Source organism: Elephantulus edwardii, unplaced genomic scaffold, assembly GCF_000299155.1.
Source record: "Elephantulus edwardii isolate Elephantulus edwardi_28Jun2011 unplaced genomic scaffold, EleEdw1.0 scaffold00001, whole genome shotgun sequence".
Classification (NCBI taxonomy): Eukaryota; Metazoa; Chordata; class Mammalia; order Macroscelidea; family Macroscelididae; genus Elephantulus; species Elephantulus edwardii.
The window spans coordinates 40956662-40976101 of record NW_006399751.1 but is presented as its reverse complement, the minus strand read 5'-3'; the positions used below and the strand labels follow the sequence as shown (position 1 = coordinate 40976101).

General features: G+C 37.0%; 1 protein-coding gene across 1 annotated transcript in view; it reads left to right on the top strand.

Annotated features, from left to right (window-relative positions):
* The window catches only part of MTX2 (metaxin 2), an 80681-nt gene that overhangs the window by 25009 nt on the left and 36232 nt on the right, over positions 1 to 19440 (top strand). The window contains exons 2-3 of the mRNA XM_006878956.1: positions 14222 to 14269; positions 15240 to 15286. Coding sequence (XP_006879018.1) covers positions 14222 to 14269; positions 15240 to 15286 — 95 coding nt within the window. The remainder of the gene's footprint in view (positions 1 to 14221; positions 14270 to 15239; positions 15287 to 19440) is intronic.

Genomic DNA, 19440 nt, shown 5'->3' with positions numbered 1-19440 from the left:
GCAATTGGCACAGGACAGAGCGGAGTTTAGGGCTGTTGTACATAGGGTCACCATGAGTCGCAGGCGACTCGACGGCACACAACAACAACAATTAATACACTATTATACAAATATTTGGACCAACTAAAGCCAAAGGAAAGGAAATTGAAGATTTCTGTCAGCATTTGCAGTCTGAAATTGACCAAACATGTAATCAAGATGCCTTAATAACTATTGGGAACTGAAATGTAAAAGTTGGAAACTATAAGGAAAGAATGATAGTTGGAAGGTACAGTCTTGGTGACATAATGAGATCGGAGATCAGATGAATGAATTTTGTATGTCCAACTATTTATCTATGGAAAATACCCTCTTTAAAAACACAGATTACTTTACACAAGGACTTCTCTTGATGGATTGCACAGGATTAAGATTGACTGTATCCACAGATTATTGTTGGAGAAGTTCAATATCAGCAGTCAAAACCAAGCCAGGCACTGATTATGGAACAGACCATCAATTACTCATGTTCAAACTAAAGTTGAAGAAAAGAAAAAACAAGTCCACAAGAACCGCTATATGACCTTGAGTCTGTCCCATCTGAATTTAAAAATCATCTTAAGAACAGGTTTGATGCACTAACCACAAGTGATTGAAGACCAGCGTAGCTGTGGGATGACATCAAGATTATATCATCATGAAGAGAGTAGAAAGTCATTACAGTGACAGAGGACAAAGAACAAACCAAGAGGAATTTCAGAAGACAGTATAAAAATTGCATTAGAGCACCGAGAATCAAAAATAAAGGGAAGAGATGCCTAAGTAAAAGAGCTGAACAGAAAATTGTGAAGTGCAACTCGTGAAGAAAAGTATTATAACAAAAAGAACAAAGAACTGGAATTAGAGTATAAAAAGGAAACACTAATGGCAAAACAAATTTGAGCCTAGAGTTGCAATACTGAGAGATGCTATGGGCAAGATCTTGAATGATCTAGGAAGCATCAAAAGAAAATGGAAGGGATACACAAACTCACTGTACCCAAAAATATTGGTTGACACTGAACAATTCCAGAAAGTGCTGTATGAACAAAAGCCAGTGTTAATAAAGGAAGAAGTTCAAGGTGCATTGATAGTTGTTGTTGTTGTTATGTGCCATTGAGGCACTTGCAACTCATAGCAACCCTATGTACAAGAGCCCTAAACCCTGCTCTATCCTGTGTCAACCTCACCATCTCTGACACACTTACTCCCACCACTCCAATCACAGAATCGATCCATCTCATCGAGGGTTTTCCTTTCCTACACCGTTCCTCCACTCTCCCAAACATGACGCCCGTCTCCAAGGACCGGTCCCTCCTTGCAGCATGCCCAAAGTATGTCATTGATAGTATTGGCAAAAAATAAGATTCCAAGAATTGATGGGATACCAGTTGACATGTTTCAAGTGACAGATGTAACACTGGAGGAGTTCACCACTCTATACCAGGAAATTTGGAGAGCAGCTGGCTGGCTGATTGACTGGAATAGAGCTATATTTATTCCCATTCCTAAGAAAGGAGATCAGCAGAATGTGGAAATCATCAAATAATATGAAGACTATCACATGCAAGCAAAATATTGCTGATGATCATTCAAAAATTGACTAGAACAATACTTTAACAGAAAACTGGCACTAATTCAGATGGGGTTGAGAAGAGGTCATGGCATCATGGATATCACTACTAATGTCAGGTGGATCCTGGCTGGAAGGCAAGAATACACAAAGAATGTATCTGTGTTTTATTGACTGTGCAAAGGCATTTGACTGTGTGAATAGTGACAAATTATGACTAACACTGAGAAGAATTGGGATCCCAGAGCACTTAATTGTGCTCATGTAAAATCTACCTAGACCAAGAAGCTGTTATCTGAACAGAATAAGAGAACATGCTGCTTTGTTGAAAATCAAGAAAGTTGTGTACTATGGATATATCCTTTCTCCACACCTCTGTGATCTGTATACTGAGCAAATAATTAATGAAGCTGAACTCTGTGAAGAAATATGGCATCACATTTGGAGGAAGACTCATCACCAGCCTGTGTTATGCAGATGCACCTTGCTTGTTTAAAATGAGGAGGACTTGAAAACACTTGCTGCAGAAGATCAGGGACTATGACCTACATATGGATTTTTTTTTATTTCAACATAAAGAAGACAGGACGTCCTCATCACTAGGCCAGTAGACAACATTATGATAGATGGAGAAAAGATTAAAGTTGTCAGTGATTTCATCTTGCTTGGATCAACAGTTAACACTCTTGGTACCAGCAGTCAGGAGATCAGGAGACATATTGCATTGAGCCAAGTTTGCTGTCAGGAATCTCTCTAAAATACTGAAAAGCATTGATGTCAGTCTGAAGACTAAAGGGCGCCTAATTTAGACCATATTCTTTTTAGTCACATGCTACACATCTGAGAGCTGAGCAATAATGATGATAGAAGAACTGATGTTTTTGAGTATGGTGATGTAGAAGAGCACTAAATATCCCATGAACTGACAAAAGAATGAACAGGTATATCTTGGAAAAAGTACAACCAGAATGCTCCTCGGAGGCAAAGATGGTGAAGCTTTGTCTCTCATACTTTGAGCATGTTGCTAGGAGACACTATTCCTAGGATCTCATGCTTGGAATGATGGAGGTCTGCAAAAGTCAGGAAGACCCTCAATGAGATGCGTGCAGTAATAGGCTCAGAGTTGTTGAGGATGGCACAGGGTAGGACAGGGTTCAGGTCCACTGCTCAGAGTGTTGCTATGAGTTTTATGTATGACATCTACCTAACAACAAAAACAGCAACATGTAAAACAGACTCTAGCTTCTCGAGTGATTTGCTCAGCATACACATTTAATAGGTATGGAGAGAGGATAAAACCCTGATGCACACTTTTCTTGATTTTAAACCATGTAGTATTTCCTTGATTTGTTTGCACAATAGTCTCTTGGTCTTGGTGTAAGTTTTGAATGTGCACAGTACTCAACTTGATGAAGACCTAGCAGTAATATATAAAACAAGCAATAAAAGATAGGCAGTGGATTCTGATGTCAGTCAATAAGTTGTTTCTCTGGAAGGACTGATGATAACCTATAAACAAGTAGAGAGAGCTGGTCTGAATCTTCTTCCAGTATACACATCCCTTTGTATTTCTATTTCACACTTCTCCAGCTTTTATTCCTGTTGCCTTATATATTTCCTTCTTGCTGCAAGGCCCTTATTTCAATCTAATACAGCCTTTAATCTTTATATCTACTCTTACGTATTTTCTTTGAGTAATCCTAAACTATATATACCACAGTGATACAAAATACTGTTTATAAACTTAGGTTTATGGACGTGACAGCTTGTCATTGACTTTTCATTCTTTAAGATGAGTCACTTTCTGACACGAACTGTTGAGGTGATCTGAGAATGGTTCTGTGGAAAGAATTATTTCCATTTATATAGCATTAACTATTGCCTCTGGAATAATAGTAGCTGACAGACTTTACTATTTAATCATTTAATGATCACTGTTATCTTTGATGGTATTATCTTTGAACTATACTAGATTTTGTAGAGTGAATCCTGTTATGTGTGACATAGATAGCTCTTTAAATCCCAGTTTTCAAGTCTTGTGTTGTCATATTTTCAGTTTGTTTTTACTGAGTGCATTGAGTCAAACTCACTCATAGCTGACCCTCCAGTGGATTTTCAGAAGCAGTAAGTTGCACAGGAGGAGATTGCCTATCTTTCTCTCATGAAGCACCTGGTGGGTTCAAACTACGTACCTTTGGGTTGGTAGTGTAATTCCTTTCCACTAAGCTATCAGGGCTTTCTCCATTTTAAGTATGAATATCTTAAAAATCCATTTTAAGTGATGTCTTTATATCTTAATTGTCTTAAAATGATAAGTTTTGAACTTGGTGTCTAGGTTAATATTACTGAAAGCATCACTATTGTATTTATGTCAGACTGTACATTTATTTCCTTCTCTCTCTGTCATGCAGTAAGTTGTCAATGTTAAAGAGCTGCCAGATGGTCTTTGAGCATTTTGTTTTGTTAGTGCTATTTGCAGTTACACTTTTGGCAGAGAGCCATCCAAATTTGGAGATAGGCTACATAAGCTTCTTACTCCTTTTTAAAATACATTGTCTAAGTAGTCTTGGTAGGCTGAAAAGATGACATCTATGAGCTTTTGGAATCTAGTTGCCTAAGGATAAACTGGGTTTGACTTCATTAGTGCACAAATGATAGGCTTGTGTAGAGTTATTATAGCATTAATCAATTTGATGGATTGGAAATATGACAGAACTGAAGCAGCGTGTAATATTAGTGCCTATTATTCTACAAATTATGTCTTCACCTACATTCATATGCCAGAGGAGTCATGATGTACATTAAGAATGCAGAACTTAAAAAAAAAAAAAGAGGGCACCTTTTTTCATGGCCCTTCTCTTGCCCTTTTAGATTAGATCATTGTGAGATGGACCTTGAAATTATGACATGTTTATCAGGTCATAGCACTTTCATACAGTGAATTGAATGGAATAGATAGATCTTCTGTCACCAGAATGACATATCATCCAACTTGAAATGTAAGAGAATACTGTAGGTGAGAGACTGAGGGATATACATACATACATACATACATACATACATACATACATACATACATACATACATACATACATGAATTTATTGGCTAGCAGTCATTTGACTTAAAATTGTAATTGATTACTAGTAAAGAGTATTGATTTAAAAAATAGTACATACTACCTCTACTTTCTAATAAAACAGCTCTACCTTCACCTTTTAAAAAAAAATAGTATGTAGTCTATAGACAACTGAAATAAATAAGAAACAGTTATATTTTGCAGGGGGCTGAGTATGCTGCTAATTTTTCCTTTTACAACACACATACATACACATAAATGAATACAGTAATTTATGCATTATTTATCTTATGGATTCCAAAAGTTCAAGAGTGTATGCTTTGTTAATCTTCTCATATAAATGCTTATGTATGAGTGGATGAAATTCTTCCGTATTTTCTAAAGATTGAAACTTTAAAAGGTGATCTCTACTTCCTGGTAAAAGAGACACTACATAAAATAGGATGTGTGCCTGGAAAAAATTGCAAAGAAAGTAAAAGATTAAGTGGGTAAAGGTTTTTAATAATGTTAATTGAATGTGAGTTTAGTAATAAGGGCCTCTGGTATTTGTTTTATTTCTAGATGTGCTTTATGTTATAAATGAAGAATATATTTCTTCCTTATAAAAAGGATAGAAAACTTAATGGCTCTTTTGCTAGTGAATAAGAAGTAATTTTAATTTTAAAGAGTGAATTAATGCAGGTCACTAGAGTACCTTGGAGTAGGTTCCTGTTTTCATATGAAAATGATATAGTGATTTCTTTATCCTGAAAAAATTAACTTCTGAAGGGTGAGTAGTTTTACTTTGGAATTTTTTTAATAAAGACGTTAACTTTTACATGGTAATTAGACAAAAGATTCAAATCCTGTTTAATTTTGTATTTGGTATATAATACTGTAAATGCTGTATTCCTTTTCAAGCAATTAGAAGGCAGGTCTTTAATAAATGTCCTCAGGCTATAGAAATATTTTACATTCTAGGAATTTACTTCCTACATTAGAATAGAGTAGAAAAGAATGCCATATGACATAAGACCAATATCAACAGGGATGCACAGTATAGATAAAGGAAAATTAGATTTGTTTAGCTACAGAAGACCTTTTGATAGAGGTGGCATTTAGACTTGGTCTGAAAAAGTATTTGAATATGTGGTGAAGGCAGGAGTCATTGAGTAATTAAGTGAAGAGTGAGCATAAATGAAGTGTGTTGGGGAAATTTTAAGTATTCTGGCTGGATATGAGGGTAAGGACATCTAGTTGTGTGTTGCACTACTAACTGAATGATCAGTGGTTTGAGTTCCTCAGCTGAGTTGTTGAAAGATGGACAGTCTTCTCCTATGAAGATTCAAAGCATTGGGAATCAGATGGGAGAGCTCCTTGAGTTAAATTCAACTCAGTGACAGTAGGTGGATTTTTAGGTAGTCAGGTTAGCAATTAGGTATCCTCCTCTTTACAAATTCATATGTATTCATTGTGGAAATTATCAAACAATATCATTGATATTACATGCTAGCAAAATACTGCTGAAGATCATTCAAAAACGGCTGAAGCAGTACATAGATAGGGAATTGCCAGAAGTTCAAGCAGGATTTGGAAGAGGCCATATCACCAAGTATATCATTGCTGGTAACAGATGGATCCTGGCTGCAAGTAAGGAATACAAGAAGAATCTCTGTTTGTGTTTTATTGACTCTGCAGAGGCATTTAACTGTGTGGATCATGACAAGTTGTGGCTAACATTCAGAAGAAAGGGAATCCCAGAGCACTTGATTGTTCTTATGAGGAATCTACCTGGGTCAGGAGGCTGTGGTGTGAACTGAGCAGGAGAGCACTGCATGGTTTGAAATAGGGAAGGAAGTGCATCAGGGAAGTATTCTAGCTCCATACCTGTTCAGTTTATATGCTGAGCAAATTATCCAAGAAGCTGGACTCTATAAAGAGGGATGTGGCATCAGGATTGGAGGGAGATGCATCTATAACCTGTGTTATACAGATGACACACCATTGCTGACTGAAAGTGAGGATTTGAAGCACTTCTTTCAGAAGTTCGAGGAATGCAGCCTTCAGTATGGATTGTGTCTCAATGTCAAGAAAACAAAGATTCTTAACACTGGTCCAATAGGCACTGTCATGATGGATGGAGAGGAGATTGAAACTGTCAGCAGTTTCATCTTGCTTTGATCCACAGTTAACACCCTTGCTGTGAGCAGTCTGGATATAAGAGGACACATTGCAATGGGAAAAATCTGCAGTTAGGGACCTTTCCAAATTCTTGAGGAGTAGTGATGTCAGTTTGAGGGCTAAGGTGTGTCTGATTCAGACCATGAATTACTAGCTATGCATCTGAGACCTGGACAATGAATAAGGATGACAGAAAAAGAATTGATGCCTTTGAGCTGTGGTGTTGGAGAAGAGCACCGAACATCCAGTGGACGGCCAAGAGAACAAAAGATATGTCTTGGAGAGGGTGCAGCAGGAGTGCCCTTTGGAAGCAAGAATGATGAGGCTTTGCCTCACATACTTTGGACATATTACTAGGAGGTGGTATTTCTTGGAGAGGGATATGATGTTGGGAAGGGTGGAGGGTCGGCGAAGGAGAGGAAGACCCTCAGTCTGGTGCATTGACAGGGTGACTGCTGCAGTGGACTCTTGTGTGTTAGGAAGTGTGAGGATGGCACAGGACAGGACCGAGTTCAGATATTTTGTTCATAGGGTCGCTATGAGTCATACTCAACTCAATGGCACACAACAACAATATTCCCCTAAACTTTTTACTTAAGGAAAGACATTATTTTCATCAAAATAAAGGAAGACTGTTGCTTATTCAAGGATGCATGAATGGCTTGTTTGTTGTTAAGTGTCATCAAATCATAGGTGACTCAGCAACCCTGCGAACAAAAGACCTGAACACTTGGATAACTTTCATTGTTTCTCTACGTTCATAGAGTTTCTGGAGGCAAGCTATTTCGGAAGTGGATGCCACTTTTGATTCCAAGCTTGTTTTAATCGAGGAGCTCTAACAAACACTGTCCACCATGCGTAACAATTATCACATTTGACACATCAGTGTCACTGTATTTAGCATCACAGCAATCATGAGTTACCTCTGTACTGCAAACGGACAGACCAGTGCTAGAAGAATGTTTGACCAAAACCAATTAAAACCAGGCCTGAGACAGCAGATTAAAATCACCCACCTTTGACTTGGTAGCTTAACTTTGTATCCACCAGCCCCACAGAGCCCTGGTTATGTTCCTTATTAAAATAACAAATAAGTAGCTATTTATTTAAAATTATGTTCCCAATATGATGTGGAGCCTGGAAGCAGGAGCGGCATCCACTTCTGAAATGTCTTGCCTCTGGAAACTCTTATGTACGAACAGTGCTCAGGCCTTTTGTTCATAGGGTCACTATGAGTCGTCCATGACTTGACAGCACCTGACAACAACAACAATAACAGTATGATGTGGAGTGCATGTACAGACAATTCTTTCCCAGCTGTCTAGGAAGAGGTACTGGGAGAACATATTAGAACTTGAATTTTTAGCTTTTTTTAAAAAAACAACAACCACCACCCTCTTTTCACCTTTTTTGTTAGTGTATGTTTTATAATGTAAATGATATTATACGTATCAAACAAATCAGTATCCACTCTTGGGACTGATGTGTGTAAAAACCACTTGTTATCACCCTAACCCATCACAGCTCCATATGCTCAGAAAAACTGTACAGATGATTGATTTTTCAGCCTATTTGGGACTGTTTGTCCAAATATTTTGTTGATGGAGATGAGATTTTAAAGAACTATGACCTCTCAATTAGAGTGTTATGATGTGAAAAGGGGAATAAGTTAGTCTAGCCAGGTGTTTGAAGGCCTGGATTTATTCGGTTTAGGAATGTAACATTGGTGATATCTGTTGATAGCTATCTTTTTTGTATGATACATTGAAACAGATTTTTTGTTTTAGAGTTGGAACATAAGTAGGAAATGTGTGGCTCATTTATAGAATCAGGTTCTGTCAAGTAGTTCTAAACATCGGATTAATTTTAAAGTTGTGGTGTTGGTTATAGTTGCAAAGTTCTCCAAGTTTCCTTTTCCCCCTTCATATTGCTCTTATCGTTCCTGCTTTACTTTCACTCTGAATAGTATGGTGTAGTAACAATAATGGTAATAAAAACAAAAGATTCTTTGAGTTCTAGCTTATTGATTACTTGTTACATATTGGGTGGTAGGAATACAGTAGCAGTTAGTCAGAATTTTATTCCTGGATTTTTGGTGCATACCCTTTTGTAGGAGAGAAACGATCAACTGATGTAAAAATATTGGCCATACTAAGTAGCACAGAGTATATGTGTAAGAGTTTGTAAAGAGAATGTTTTGGAGAGTTTGAACTTTGTAGGAAGGCCGGTGGTGTCTTTCTTAGAAGATAGGAATGACAACATTTTTTAAGTGTCCAATCCTGAGCCGGCTGTTCGTTCATAGGGTCGCTATGAGTCGTCTACGACTCGACTGCACAAAACAGCAATAACAACATTGACAGAGAGCTACGTTGGCCTAGTAGAAAGGAAGTTATGCTACCAAGCCGAAGGTGGGTGATTTTCAATTGTGGCCCTTGGCCAGGTTCAGATTGTTTTCCGTCAAACATTCTTCTAGGTGGTATAGCACTGGTCTGTGCATTGCTGTAGAGAGGTAACTCATGGTTGCTGTGATGCTGAAGACTGTGACAATGATGTGCCAAACGTGGTAATGGGTACCCATGGTGGACAGTGTTGGCTGGACTTTCCCTACTAAATCAAGCCTGGAAGCAGGAGCAGCATCCACTTCCGAAATGGCTCGCCTCCGGAAACTCTATGTATGAACAGTGCTCAGGATGTTCATTCATAGGGTTGCTATGAGTCGTCTATGACTCGACGGCACCAAACAACAACAATCCTGAGCCAGTCTCAGTGACTCCAACACACTTAATTCTATTGCCCCAGCTATTGTGTCTATCCATCTCATCTGTGGTCTTCCTCTCCTGCCCTGTCCCTCCAACCTTCCAAGCATGATGTCCTTCTCCAAGGTTTGATTCCTCTTGGCAACATTCCCCAAAATATGCAAGATGGAGCTTCAGCATGGTAGTATGTTCAGTACTCTTCTCTGGCACCACAACTCAAAGGCATTGACTCTTCTATCATCCTTAGTCGTTGTCCAGCTCTCTGATGCAGAGCAAATAATTGTGAAGATCGTGGCTTGGGTCAGGCACACCTTATTCTCCAGACTGACATCATTGCTCTTCAGTACTCTGGAGAGGTCCCTGACAGCAGATTTCCCAATACATTTCGTTCTTTGATTCCTATCTGGCTGGTACCAAGAGATTGAGGAACCAAGCAAACTGAAAGTGTTAACAATCTTAATCTTCTTTTCTATCATGATGTGGCCAAATGGTCCAGTTGTGAGAATCTTTGTTTTCTTGATTTTGAGCTTCAGTTCATATTGAAGGTTGAGGCAAATGCCTCATGTCCTCCTCACTTTCAACAAAGTTGTGTCATCTGCATAACACAGGTTGTTGATAAGTCGTCCTCCAATCCTAATGCCAATTCCTCCTCATAAAATCCAGCCTCCTGGATGATCTGTTTCGCATATAGATTGAAAAGGTATGGAGATAGGATGCATTCCTGGTGTATACTTTTCCTGATCTTGATCTTGTTTCTTTACTCAGTTCTGATAACTGCCTCCTGGTCCAAGTAAGGTTTTGCATGCGCACAATCACATATGTCTGTTTTATTAGAATTTAGAGAGTCCACGCAGGTGATGATGAAGTAACTGAAACATGTGAGTTGCTCCAATAGGAGAATCCTGTTATATTAAAGAATAATGTGGTGTTGTTGTTGTTATGTGCCATCGAGTCACCTGCAACTCATAACGACCCTATGTACAAGAGCCCTAAATGCTGTTCTATCCTGTGCCAACCTTGCTGTCTCAGACACACTCATTCCCACACTCAAATCACAGAATCGATCCCATCTCATCGAGGGTCTTCCTCTCCTGCATCGTCCCTCCACTCTCCCATACACGATATCCCTCTCTAAGGACCAGTCCCTCCTTGCAACATGCCCAAAGTATGTCAGACGAAGATTCAGAATCCTTGACTCCAAGGAGCATTCTGGCTTCACCCTCTCCGGGACAAACCTGTTTGTTCTCCTAGCAATCCATGGTATATTCAACACTCTTCTCCAGGACCACAGCTCAGAGGCATCAATTCTCTTTCTATCATCCCTATTCACTGTCCAACTCTCTGATGCGTAGCACATAATTGCGAAGACTATAGCCTGGATCAGGTCCACCTTAGTCTCCAGCCTGACGTCTTTGCTCTTCAGTACTCTTGAGAGGTCCCTCACAGCTGACTTTCCCAATGCAATTTGTCTCTTGATTTCCTGGCTGCTGGTACCAAGAGTGTTGACTGTGGAGCCGAGTAAACAAAAACTGTTATTGAGATAATTATCTCAATCTCTTCACTATCCATACTGGTGCTGCCAATTGGCCCAGTGGTGAGAATTTTTGTTTTCTTGATGTTGAGATTCAATCCATATTGAAGGCTGCAGTCCCTGACCTTCTGCAGCAAGTGCTTCGGGTCCTCCTCAGTTTCACCAAGCAGGGTTGTGTCATCCACATAACGCAGGTTGTTGATGACTCTTCCACTAATCCTGATACTACGTTCCTCCTTGTACAACCCAGTGTCTCGAATGATCTGTTCAGTATACAGATTGAAAAGGTATGGAGACAAAATACATCCCTGACGGACCCCCTTCTTGATTTTGAACCATGTAGTGTCTCCTTGCTCTGTCCTGATGACTGCCTCTTGGTTCAAGTATAGGTTTCACATTAGCACAATCAAATGTTCTGGGATTCCCATTCTTCTCAGAGTCAGCCACAGCTTGTTGTGATCCACACAGTCAAAAGCCTTTGCATAGTCAATGAAGCACAGATAGACATTCTTTTGGTATTCTCTGCTTTCTGCCAAGATCCATCTAACATTAGCTATAATATCCCTAGTACCATGACCTCTTCTAAATCCAGCCTGCACATCTGGCAGTTCTCTGTTGACATATTGTTCCAAATGTTTTTGGATAATTTTCAGCAGAATCTTGTTTGCATGTGATATTAATGATATTGTTCAAGAATTTCCATACTCTGTTGGGTTATTAAAGAATCCTTAAATTATATTCATCATATATTTAATATGAAGTATATGTTATTCTATTATTTTTAAAATTTGTAGTCCATATGGAATATATAACCAAAAAATGAAATAAACTAACCAAAAGTTAAAATTATCAGAATTTTAATTAGAATGCTTCATAATTATTATTAAGTTCAGTGAATACCTGTGATTTGATTAGCTGTATTATTTAGGGAATGGGATGTTAAGTGTAGTTAATCAAATAGTAATATTCTTTCTTTCTACACATAATAAACACCAACCGTATAGAAAACATGGTGCAATGTGGAATACACAGATATGTAAAATACATCTGTGTGTTTGGGAGCAATTTTAATATTTATTGTTTGAAATTTCTTTAAATTTTAGTCTTATGTTTTATTACTTTAATAAGATCAATATAGACCATATAAATGGATCTTTAATGATTTGGGATCTTACATGGAATGAACCACCTTGTATTATTTCTAATAGAAATAGTATGGTTATGCTGACCATAGCAGTTTGCCCCAAAAGGTTATTTTTGAGTAATTTGTGAATGGCCAATTTGGTTTTGAAATTTACTTTGTTAATATAAGAAATATTCAGTGTCACTATTTTGGTATGTAGATTAAATTCAGTAGCTTTACACATTTATGTAATTTATGGAAACCTGTGTGCTCAGGCCTGGTTTTGTTTTTGGTCAAATACTCTTCTGTACACTGGTCTGTCCATTTTTTGTACAGAGGTAACTCATGGTTGCTGTGGTGCTAAACACTGTGACACTGATGTGTCAAATGCAATAATGGTAACCCATGGTGGACAGTGTTTGGTGGAGTTCCCGATTAAAACAAGCTTGGAAACAGGAGTGGCATCCACTCCTGAAATAGCTTGCCTCCGGAAGCTATGAACCTGGAGAAACAATGAAAGTTATACAGGTGTTCAGTTCTTTTGTTCATAGAGTCACTGTGAGTCATCTATAACTTGAGGGTTCTTAACAACAACAACAAAAACAATGTACAAAATTAAACCTTGCCAGTTCTTTGCTTGATGATTTTGTGGTAGTATTCCTAAAGATGAAGTTAATGAAGATGAAACTCAAATAACTTTTGTACTTTAAATACTACTGTTTCCTTTTAATTCTGAAGTGTAAGTGAAATTAATCTAGAATCCTGTGTCCTTTTGCCATGAAAGAGACTGTCATGTATGGAACTCTTTTTTAAAATCAGCCAGAATTTTATCACCAAAGTGTTAACATGTTGTGATTTTTAAGGAGTACTGGTGGCACAGTAGTTAAATTCTCCACTGCTAAACCAAAAGTTGGACAAGAGGAAGATGTTGGAATCTGCTTCTCTAAAGATTCAAACTCAAAATTCACTCTCTTTGAGTTGGTTCCAACTCATAGAGACTGTCTCTCAGATTTGCAGGGCTCTAAATCCTGGGAAGGAGGAAACTGCCCATCTTTCTCCTGCAGTGTGATCAACTTGTTCATGAGACTGACTGCCTGAGATTCTCAACCTTTTGGTTAGTAGCACAATACCCTCTAGATTGTGCTGCAGGACCCTTAATGCTCTCTGCTATCCTTTCTGAGTCCTAGCAGACCACCCTCGAGTTTTCAAGGCTCTAAATCTTAATAGGAGGAGACTGTCTTTATTTTCAGAAGAGCTGGTGAATAACTTGAACTACCTGGGATGCTCTGTGCTACAGACTAGGCACCAAAGTGTCTTCCATAAAGATCCCAGCCTTAGAAACTCTCTGGGGCAGAGATGGTGTGAATAGGACTTGGCTGGAAGGCAGTAGGGTTAGTTGGTATTTGTTTTGTTTTTTAAAGGAATTAGCAGCATATACGCTATTTCATTTTTAAAATTCTCAGTTTTATTTGCATAAGATGTCTCTCATGTCCTCCTTATAAAAAACAAAAACTACCAAAGAACCAAATATGTGTTTAAAATATATTTAGTATGTTGTTTGTTGTTATGTGCTACCGTAAGGAATTAGCAGCATATACGCTATTTCATTTTAAAAATTCTCAGTTTTATTTGCATAAGATGTCTCTCATGTCCTCCTTATAAAAAATAAAAACTACCAAAGAACCAAATATGTGTTTAAAATATATTTAGTATGTTGTTTGTTGTTATGTGCTACCGTATGTATAATAACCCTGACACCTGCTCTATTCTGTGCCAACTTTACTGTCTCTGACACACCCACCCTCATTATGGGTTACCATAATATCTGAACTAGTTACCATAATATCTGAACTAGTGTGAGCAGTAACCATGTGCAAGGTAACCTTGACAATTAAGTGCTGTAGACAAACATGATTATTAGTTTGTTTGATTATTGATATGTTCTGTCCTATGTGCCTAATTGTTACTGCTTTGTTTCCACAGCTGCAGAACCTTGGCCTGAAAATGCTACATTATATCAACAACTGAAAGGTGGGTCTTTGGTCACAATTAAAAATGGTCTTATATAAAAATAAATTTCTAAAATCTTGGCTAATAAAATTTACTGCAAAGAGAACATAGACTATAAAGAAGCGATTCCCTGTATAATCTGTCTAGGAGATTATACTGAAACTTGCTAGTATAAAACAACTATTCATGGCCTATAAGGTCCTTAGTTTATTATTGACTCATTATACTGGCTCCTATAGGCGGTGTAAAATGATGTGGTTGCAGGCACACTTGGCAGATTTACTGCATCAAGAGCTGAGACAGCAAATTTTTGAAGTCCTGTGGTAAAGTGGGCTCTCAGTAAAAAGGAACTGTTAAAATGTATAGGCTAGGATGGTTCAGGCTCCCGTTAGCAGCTCTTCATATATCATCAGATCACATTATGGACCCCATTTGGGGCTCAGCAGCCTGCTACAGTTGTCAGAAGACTGCAAAGTAATGAAGACTAATAGGCAGCAGCTCTAGTCTTCTAAGCATGGAATTTTTATTGCACCGAACTTGTCATCCTTCTTTTGTGTGACAGACCTAGACACACTATGCAATATTAACTGCAAGCTGCTTTTATATGATTGTGAATGCTTTTACTTTTAACTAAAGGGGTTTGAATAGATACTCTTTTACTTCTTTTAATGAGAAAAAAGGGAGTATTTATTGATAGCTTGGAAAATGAATTTGTTTTTAAATGAGCAGTTTTAATATATTGCTGGTACAATGAGAAAAATGATTAAATAGTTTCAGAGAAAATAATTTTACTATTATTTACATGCTATGATAATTTAAACAAAATTATAATTACACAGTATATTGATGGAGAATTTTTTACTTACTTTGTTAAAGGCTGTACTTTTAAATTTTAAATCTAGGAATAATTAAAAAATAAAAATACCATAAATATATTTTACTTGCTTAGGGGTAACATTTCCAATTTAGCCATTTTATTGTGTTTCCGCAGAGGAGCAAATTTTACTTTCTGACAATGCAGCTTCTCTTGCTGTTCAGGTAAGTACGTAAATAATAGAATATTCTCTTACTCCCTGGGTGATTTGAATTGTTTGGCGTGGCATTTATTTTTTTCCTTCCAGAAAGTTCAATACAATATTTTTAAAATTTTTCAATGTGATTTACTATCATCAATATAATATTATTTCTCCACTGAAATGTAATTTTTATATGGCATTGCTCACTTAATTGTTGTCAGTCCTTAAAGTATGAGAGTCATCATTATTAATTAATTAGTTTACTTCATTTTTAAAAATCACTTAGGTGCTAGACAAATTCTAGTTCTAAACAATTTTGCTTTTGGCTAGATATGATGGTATTGATTATTTGGGGCTATATGTTCATTAATGGACACAGATTTACTTCCTAATTTATTTTTTAAGATTTATTTTTCACATAGTTTTAAGCCTTATTCTGCTCCTTCTAGACTTAATCTTTTGGTAGTCCTGAATCAAGCATATTCTTCTCTAGCCACTGTGACAAAATTTATTACATTAACATCTTTAATCTTAAACCACTAATTAATAGCTCTTCATATTGTGTATCATAGTTGTAAAATAAAAAAAAAAAGATTAGTGGCCTTCTAAACTCTTAATGCACTACGGAAAGAATAAAATAGAAACTGCATAGTAAAAATGGTTATGAAGGTTATGAAATTATACTTATTCAGATAGTTTATATCTTAGCTGTGATTAATTTAGTTAGTTTACAAAGTTTGGATTACAAGTCGGATTTTAGTTTGGAGGACCTAAGAGATAACAAAAGAAAAATTATGACGTGATATTTATTGGTGACTGTGAGCTTCTTGAGGACAGAGAGAAAGGGCAGCAAAAAGTCTGTATATTTTGTCTTTGTTGTTCTGGAGGCACAATGCTAGACTCTTAATTTTAGGTCTTCTTGTTTACCTTTTTTATTCAAGAGTTTATCCTTTGGATTTCATTTCAGTGTCTGAAACATAATATGCTACTTAAGGAAAAGATGGAGAGAAGTATGCTTTCTTCTATAAACAGAAATTTTCATTTATGGTTTCTAAATGTTAGCTTTCAACTTTTAATGTTAATGTTGGTTTTTTGTTGATGGAGATGGAATTTAAGTTTCCTTTTCAGATGTTAAAGAACATGGTACCTGACATATACTATGTACCTAATAAATGTTTGTTGAGTGAATGGTTTATAGTTGTGGTGAAAGTAATATTGCCTGACAGCTGACAGCACAAGTAAATTATTTGCAATGTATAGTGCTTTCCATCTTTATATCTTTGAAAGACAGCTTCAAGACATGTTGAAGCCTGATTCTTAACTCTTATTAAGTTGGCATTTTGGGTTAACTTTCAGGATCTGATGAAGGCCAGAATAAACGTACATAGTGCATGTACATAAATAAAAAGATATTTGCATTCTAGATTTGTTTTCAGATCTTCCTCCTGAAGCCATCTGTGGATCTCCTGTGAAGCACTCCTAAAGTATATAGTAGTGATTTAGGAATAATTTCCACCAAATAGGAAGGTGTTTTGGGTGGGAATAGATCACTGATTCTTAACTAAGGGAATTATTTACCTCCCAGGGAACATTTGGTTATATTCAGAGATATTTTGGTTGGCAAAGCTGCTCAAAGCTTGGAGGTGGGGTGCTTCTAAGCTGCTAGTGTGTAGAGGCCAGGGATGCTGCTGCATATTCTACAGTGCGCAGGAGAATCTCACTCCCCACCCACAACAGAGAAACATCCAGCTCATATTGTCAGTAGTGTCAAAGTTGAAGATGCTTGGAATGGATGGTTTGACCAGTTTTCCATACAAACTGAATTTTCAGCGTAATACTGCTTAATACCTGTGTGTATGCTTTCATGACTGACTGCACATAGTGGAGTAATGTTTCAAGTAATTATGGAAAAGGGGGGAAAACCCAGTTTTACTTATAAGTTGGTCTCTTAGTGTCTATTTTATTTAGCAACTCCGTTTTTATGGTTCTATTAATCTGCTTTCTCATTTTTAATTGTGCTTACAGTTAAAAATAAAGCCAAGAAGAAAACACCCTTTAAAATGTAGACTTTTGCTTAATCATTTCAAATTTTTCTTATGCTACATATGTCACTTAGATGATAAATTAACCAGCATATATTAAAAAATCTTGGTTTTCTTCAATATTCTCTGGGTTGACAGCTGATAGTAGCCATGACTATAAATGTGACTCTTCCAGATATCTGATGTAAACTTTATGGAGTAATTTTTTTCTATACAGTAGACCGGTATCCATTTAGAAACATCAGTGAAAGGCTTCACTTTTGGTGTATAAAATTGATCAAAGCAATGTGACAGGTGTCCATAAACTAGATATTTTTTAGAAGATACCAGTTACCAGACATCAGATATTTTAATAGTCTGCCAGTTAAGCTATCAGGAAATTTAAATTCTACTTACCACATAGACTTGTTATTTATTATACTGCCGAAGCTAAATGGTTAGATCTTTTTTTGATTTAAGTAACCATGATGATTTTCGTTTAAAGGAGAAGAAATATTTTCCTAGGGCCATTTACCCTTCAGTTTGCTTTCCTGTCATCCACAAAATATTGGCATTACCTGAAGTGCTTCCTGTTAATAAAAAATAATTTTGTATCTTGAATATAGTGAAATATTAGTATAGCATGTTGCTCTGTGTTTCATGAGCAGTATGTTTGTGAATATGCATATATTTACACATATACACTTGTGAATAGAGGAGTCTTGGTAGCATAGCAAGAGGGATCTAGCAGCACAGTATGTAGGAAATTGTACTGCTAACCCAAAGACCAGTTCTTTTTGGCCATTTGAATCCCATCAGCACTCTATAGGAGAAAGATGGTCCATCCTGTCGGGTTTGGTCTCAGAAACCCAATGGAAGGTCAGCTACATGTTGGTTCCGAGGGTGTTTTTCTTTTTGTTTGTTTTGATTTTTAGATGAGGTAGCATGGCAAGGAGCTCTGGTGCCAAGCCACTGCTGCTAACCAAAAGGCCACATGTCTCTGGCAGTTGGAATTCATCAGTGACTCTGCAGGAGAAAGATAGGTGGTTTCTTCTTTTTGAGATTTATAGCCTTGGAAACCAGTGAACAATTGCTGTGAGTTGGAATCCACTCAGTGACACCGGTTTTGTTTTGGTAGCATAGTTATTATGTATTGGATTGCTAATGGGAAGATTGATGGTTTGATTTCACCAGCTGCACTGCAGAAGGATTGACAGTGTCTTTTGTAAAGCTTTACATTTTTAGAAACCACTGCAAGGTTGCCATGAGTTGGAATTGACTGTACAGCAGTGGATTTGAGTTATTTAGGTGTGTATAAATATATGTGTGTCTATGCATGTGTGCACATGTGTATATATTTAGAGAGTAAAGGAGAGAACATTTTTAATTCTGTAATACGTCCAACAGTTTGGAAAACTTAAGCTTCAATTGATTGGGAAAAAGAACAGTAATTTTATGTTGTGGCTTTTTTACCTCTTAAACCTAAACTCAGAAGAGTCCAGTGTTTGTATGATTTGTGCCATGTATACAACTTAAAAATTTCTAGTAGTTCAATTGAAAAAAGTAAAAGGAAATTGTTAAAATTAATCATAATAGTATATTTTATAATTAATGCAAAACTTAATAATGAGCTACTTCATTTTGTAATTCACTGTTGCTATGTGCTCTGGAGTCAGAACTAACCCATAGTTGACTCTGGCCGGTTTTTAGAGGCTGTAAATCACATAGGAGGAGAGTGCCCATCTTTCTCCCACTGAGTGGAAGATAAATTCAGACCACCTGCTTTTGGGTTGGTAGTGCAAATAGACTTATAGAGCTCTCCTTCATTTCAAAATTTGATGTGTGTTTTATAGTTAGAGCACACTAGATAGAGCCATGTTTCGCTTGCTCAGTAGTCATAGGGCTAGTGGCTCTTGAATGGGGCAAGACTAGTTTAGAAATACAGTTATGAGCAAATAATGTGTAAATGCCTTAGTTTTTTTGTATTAAATATTTTGTTTGATTTTATTCAAGAAGCTACTGTTTTTATAGGTGATACAATGAATGAAATGGAGAATTGGTTTCTTTATCTTAAATATAAGGAAAAAAAAAATCAGCTGCCATTGAGTCCAGTTTATCTCATAGTAACTTCCAGAGTGGCTGAAAGAACTATATA